General features: G+C 36.8%; 1 protein-coding gene across 2 annotated transcripts in view; it reads left to right on the top strand.

Moving 5' to 3' along the window:
- Positions 1-4801, top strand: part of IMPG1 (interphotoreceptor matrix proteoglycan 1) — a 147202-nt gene extending 142401 nt beyond the window's left edge. For both annotated transcript variants that reach the window (XM_032275469.1, XM_032275468.1), the window contains 2 exons: positions 2132-2204; positions 3691-4801. In XM_032275469.1, coding sequence (XP_032131360.1) covers positions 2132-2204; positions 3691-3768 — 151 coding nt within the window. In that variant the 3' untranslated portion in view covers positions 3769-4801. The remainder of the gene's footprint in view (positions 1-2131; positions 2205-3690) is intronic.
- Positions 4802-6000: the final 1199 nt, after the last annotated feature.

A 6000-nucleotide genomic window follows, 5' to 3' on the forward strand; every position in this document is an offset into this window, starting at 1 on the left:
TGGAATTTAATCTAGTCCAGTTTAATGTAGTCCAAACTTCATCTGATGAATGATTTGAGCAATCACTTTACACAACTCAGTTGGCTTGGAATATATAATGAGGTATGATTCTCCTTGTCTTGCCAGCTTTTCTGGAAGGTTTCTAGTTCCATATTCTCCTTACCTGTGGTCTCTTAGTTCTGATCCCAGGCACCTGACCCTTCCCAGGCATTCTCAGAGCCTCGAAATCTCCCAACCAGGACAAATAGGAACCGAAAATGCTCCCTTAGGTTATGGGACAGAGAACAAGGAACTTGTTACTCAACTTTCTTTAAAAAAAAAAAAAAAAAATACAGGCCAGGTGTAGTGACTCACGCCTGTAATCCCAGCACTTTGGGAGGCCAAGGTGAGTGGATCACCTGAGGTCAGGAGTTTAAGACCAGCCTGGCCAACATAGTGAAACCCCGTCTCTACTAAAAACACAAAAATTAACTGGGCATAGTGGCGTGTGCCTGTAATCCCAGCTACTCAGGTGGCTGAGGCAGGAGAATTGCTTGAACCTGGGAGGCAGAGGTTGCAGTGAGCCAAGATCACACCACTGCACTCCAGCCTGGGCAACGGAGCGAGACTCTGCATTGTCCAGGCTGGTTGCAAACTCCTGGGCTCAAGCAATCCCCCCACCTCAGCCTACCAAAGTGCTGGTATTATAGGTATGAGCCACCGCACCTGGCCTCAGCCTCCTTAAACTATACTTTTCCTCCTCTATCCTCTGCCTTCTTCCCATTGAGCACTAGGACTGAAAGAATTTTCCGTCCTTCTCCCTTTCCCTTATATTGTAATAAATAGATGTTGGGAAAAAGAAAAAGGTTTAATAAGGGAACATATTTAGGAAGATAACTCCTGAATATTCCCATTTTATAATGCAAAGAGTAAAAACACAAAATGCAAAATGCATATACACTAACAGAAATTATGTATATAAAAAAATCTAAAAGTATTTTGTGTTTTTAAAAAATTTAACTGACACAATTGTACATATTTATGGGGTACAATGTGGTATTTCAATACATGTATACATTGTACAATGATCAAATCAGGGTAATTAGCATTCTCTTCATCTCAAACATTTATTCTTTCTTTGTAGTAAAAACATTCAAAATCCTCTCTTCTAGCTTTTTGAAATAATATGTCATTAGCTATAGTCATCCTACCGTGCAACAGGACACTGGAATGTATTCTACCTGCCTCATTGTAACTTTGTACCCACTGACCAATCTCTCTCCATTATGCCCTCCTCCCTCTCCTCCCCAATCTCTGGTAACCACTGTTCTATTTTGTATTTCTATGAGATCAGCTTTTTAAATTCCACATGAGAGGTTGCAGTATTTGTCTTTCTGTGTCTGGCGTATTTCACTTAATATGTCTTCCAGGTTCATCCATGTTGTGGCAAATGACAGGATTTCATCCTTTTTATGACTGAGTTATACTATATATAATTTTATATTATATATAACATATATTATACGTATATATCACATTTTCTTTATCCGTTCATCCATTGATGAACACAGGTTGACTCCAAATCTTGGGTATCATGAATACTGCTGCAATATACATGGGACTGCAGATATCTCTTTGATATACTGATTTCATTTTCTTTGGATAGCTATCCAGCAGTGGAATTGCTGGATCATATGGTGGTTCTATTTTTCATTTTTTAGGAACCTACAGATGGTTTTCCATAATGGCTGTACTCATTTATATTCTCTTCACATCCTTGCCAACACTTGTTGGCTTTTTGATAATAGCCATTCTAACTGGAATAAGGTGACATTTTATTGTGGTTTAAATTTTATGAACAATATGCTATTATAGAGTTGTTTCTCAGCAACCACAACTCAGAACTTGAGAAATAAATCTATGTTTTGCAATCCTTCTGACACCACCGCTTAAGAAATAGTAAGCCAACTAAAAGGCAGAACAGGGGAAATGCTGAAAGCACACTTCTTCCAACCTAAACAGAAGACACCTGCAAAAATAAGCTATCTATTCTCACTTGTCATAATGTTAAAACTAAAATAGTAGAGAGCTGTAGTTATTATTAATGCTGATAAGCCCACGAAACAAGATACTATGTTTTTGCTTTTTGTAGGTTGTCAGATCACTCTGAAAATCAAGCATACAAAACTACTGTTAAAAAGTTCCAAAATCAACAAAATAACAAGGTAAAATTATACTTTATTTTATATGTTGGTTTTAATTACTAAACTTGACTTTTGAAAGAAATTAAAAACATTTCTGTCCCTGACTTTTAAATAGAGAAAAGCAAGATACTTTATTTTTAATTTAGTGTTTTAAGGAGGGTAGATATTTTCTAGTGCAAGAAGGACAGAGGCAGAAGGCTGGAAGTAACTGAAATGTGTAGATAAAACAACAGAATAACAAAATGAATCCAAGTATTTTATAATATTCCCAACCTTTCCTTATAAAAATACACATGTAATTTATCAAATGTATTGTAAGGTTGAAATCTTTACAATAATAATTTATATTCCTGGCATTGAATAATTTTATATACATTAAGATAGCCTCTTTCAATTTCAAATAATAATCAGCTAAAGGAAAAGTATGTAGAAAATATGAAGAAACATGATTTGTGAACAATGAGTAACTTCAAAAATTCCTAAAAGTTCATCTTCAGATAAATATTTCTTTCACTATCCTAGGCATCTCTTTTAAAATATTCACTTAATCAACTTATTTTACTAATTTTACAAAGAAAAATAACTTGTCTATAAACAATTGATTTATAGTTGACATAGTTTTTTAAAATAACTCTGGTGGAAAAACCTTGGACAATCTTTAGCCTAAAACTACCCATTTTCAAAAATTATAGTTTTTGATAGAAACAACTGGTGATAATCAGTCAATGTCTACTTTATCTAAAGCCTACAATGTTGGATAAAAACAAATGCCTCAAAGTTCGCACCTAGAAAAATTATCACAGTCAATATATAATCAAGGATCCTATGATTATCACACCAAATGTTAATAATAGTTTTATATATCCAAGCGCACACTGAAATGTGTGCCACTTCAGTTTTCTGAAACTAAGAAAACTGGAGAAACAGAAAAACTTTAGGGCCATGAAATGACAATAGGACACAGGATCTGATATTGACAAAATGTCCAACTAAATCCTGACATACCAAATAGAATTATGGATCACATTTCAAATAAATAAAAGGAAGTGATAGTTTTCACAGTAGGAAGGAAACTTGAAGAACTACATCTTACTTCAAGACAGGAACAACAAACATGAAGTATCAATGCTTATTATTCCTGGCTACGTGGCTTTCTGTATTGACAGACATTCAGAGGACACATGAGTTCCATGAGGAAGCATGCTGTAATACATTAATGGTGTCTACTATCGTTGGATGGAAATATGGTGACTTATTCACAGACTGTTTGCCACCCGTGCTCCAAGACATGGGTCAGCCTGAAAATCTAAATAGGCTTAAGAGGGCATGGAGTACATTGCCAGTAGGTTATACAATTAAGAATGTTTTGAGGCCATCTTCAACATTTCAAAGATGTCATAAATGGCAAGCACATCCTCTTATCTACTAGAAGCAGTAATATTGGAATGAACCATTGGTTTAACCTTGGGTGACATTTCTTGAGTTTTTAAAACTATTTCTCTTTCAGGTAATCAGTAAAAGAAATTCTGAATTACTGCCCATAGAATATGAAGAATTTAACCATCAAGATTGGGAAGGAAATTAAGAACTGAAGATGTACAATTACCATTTAGGTTATCTCAAGAGAGATGATTTGCTTTCTCAAGGAAAGCAGAGGCAGGTATATTCACCGGTCATCACAATCCAGGCATATAGTCAACACTAAGAATCAGCACACACCATATTTCAAGTATAGAAGAGTCATGTAATTGACAACCAATAAATTCTGAAGCAAAAGACACTTATTAATTAAAACCCAAGATGTAATCAGTGAAATATATTTTTACTATTCTTGGATGATAGTCAACCAGGTTTGCTTCCAGCTTCCCTGAAAATATTACAGATCATTTGCAACAAGCACAGCTTACTTATTATTTGCAGACTGAACAATTTATTGAGAAGCAAACTCTTTATATGCTAGAATGTACATTTAAAAGATGACTACTTATGCAGGGAGATGCAGGTCTCTCTAAAAGCATGAATGTATGTAGTGCATAAGCACTGTAGTGACAGTATATGTGTTCCACACTACAATGTCTGATAAACACTAACTTCAGTATTCAGTTATTAGGCACACTAGTTTTATATGCAACCACTGCTTACATAGTAGACTGTTTTGTTGCCAATAATCTTTGAATTGTTCTTTAAAAGAAACTGAGGTTCAGATATACATATCACAGAAAATCTTACTTGTTACTACAAAAAGCTATTTTAAAGAAGACACTATACTGGGAGAAGGGTGAAGTTGTACTACATGGCATAATCAATTCCTGTCTTCCACCACAGATAAACAATGTTTTCCTAAAATAACTTCATTGACTTACTTCATCACACCAACTTTGGTGTGTGTATACCTAGATTGGCATCAATGTAATCCAGTTCAGACCATTTTTAATGTGCTGCTTAATGAAAATGAATCTGTATCTCTTTCAAATGTTCTAATGTCAGATATATATTTGCTGCAAAACTTTAATTTCAATAAAGTAAAAGCTCTATACTCAAAAATTTTTAATGAGCCTATGTTTTAGTAGATATTCTCTAGATTTGCTTTATGGATTCAATAAATGATTTTAAGCATGCAAATTTTAATGCTTCCAAAAGACAACAAAATAGTAAACACCAAGAGCAACATTTAATAGTAAGCTTCAAAAATAAAAACAGGCTGGTCACAGTGGCTCACGCCTGTAATCTCAGCACTTTGTGAGGCCAAGGCAGGTCGATCACTTGAGGTCAGAAGTTTGAGACCCTCCTGGGCAACATGACAAAACCCCATCTTTACTAAAATACAAAAATTAGCTGAATGTGATGGCACGTGCCTGTAGTCCCCACTAACTCGGGAGGCCAAGGCAGGAGAATTGCTTGAACCCAGCCAAGATCGCACCACTGCACTCACTCCAGCCTGGTCAACAGAGCAGGACCGTGTCACACACACACACACACAATGTTCTTTAATAATGGAGACAATTTTGGGGGAAGTGGTAGTGCCCCCTGAGGAAGGGTTACAAACCCTCACAGAACACCTAGCTTGTATCACCATTCCCATCCCAATCCTGTCTTCTACCACAGATGAACAATGTCATCCTACAATAACTTCATTGGCTACTTCCTCACACTAACTTCGGTGTGTGCATACCAAAGTGAAGATCTATAATGTGGGACAAGGACTTCAGGGTGAAATACGGTAACAAGGTGCCACAGAGCAAAGAATGGTGGCAAGAGGTGTACTTACCCACTTCCATATCCCTGGAACTTCACAGCAGAAAACAAATGATAGATAACATGACAGGCTGACCAAAAGCACATGAAAACATTTCATCAGGAGTAAAATGGATCTACCACTATCACTCTTCTACAGTGTGTTCCTCACCCCCTATATTCCCTATACGACTTGTGCTCTAACTAGGACAGGAAATGAAGTTTTTGATGGGGAAACAGAAGTAGGTAAAAGTCCTATATTCTGTGGGGAGGGTCCCATTTTGTGGTAAGTGTCTCTCACTCTTTGGATCACCCATCTTCTGGGTTGGTCTTTTCCAACCAGCCAGGGAAGAGCCGATGAGGCGAGATGGTCAGAGTCTTCTTCTACGCTCAGGAGACAATGGCAAGCTATATTCAAGGCCTTAGGGAGAAGGAGCCTTCTTTGGGTCCCCAGTTTTTACATCCTGTGTCTTCTCACTAACAGATTAGTAAGGGTCTGGAGAAAGGCAGCCAAGATTTGGTGTGTCTCTAGGCAAAATGAGAAGCTGTGACTCACACACAGTCCTCCCTGTATCCTGGTTGG

The sequence above is a fragment of the Sapajus apella genome, unplaced genomic scaffold (assembly GCF_009761245.1).
Source record: "Sapajus apella isolate SASKATOON/1434 unplaced genomic scaffold, GSC_monkey_1.0 scaffold6, whole genome shotgun sequence".
In the NCBI taxonomy this organism is placed as follows: Eukaryota; Metazoa; Chordata; class Mammalia; order Primates; family Cebidae; genus Sapajus; species Sapajus apella.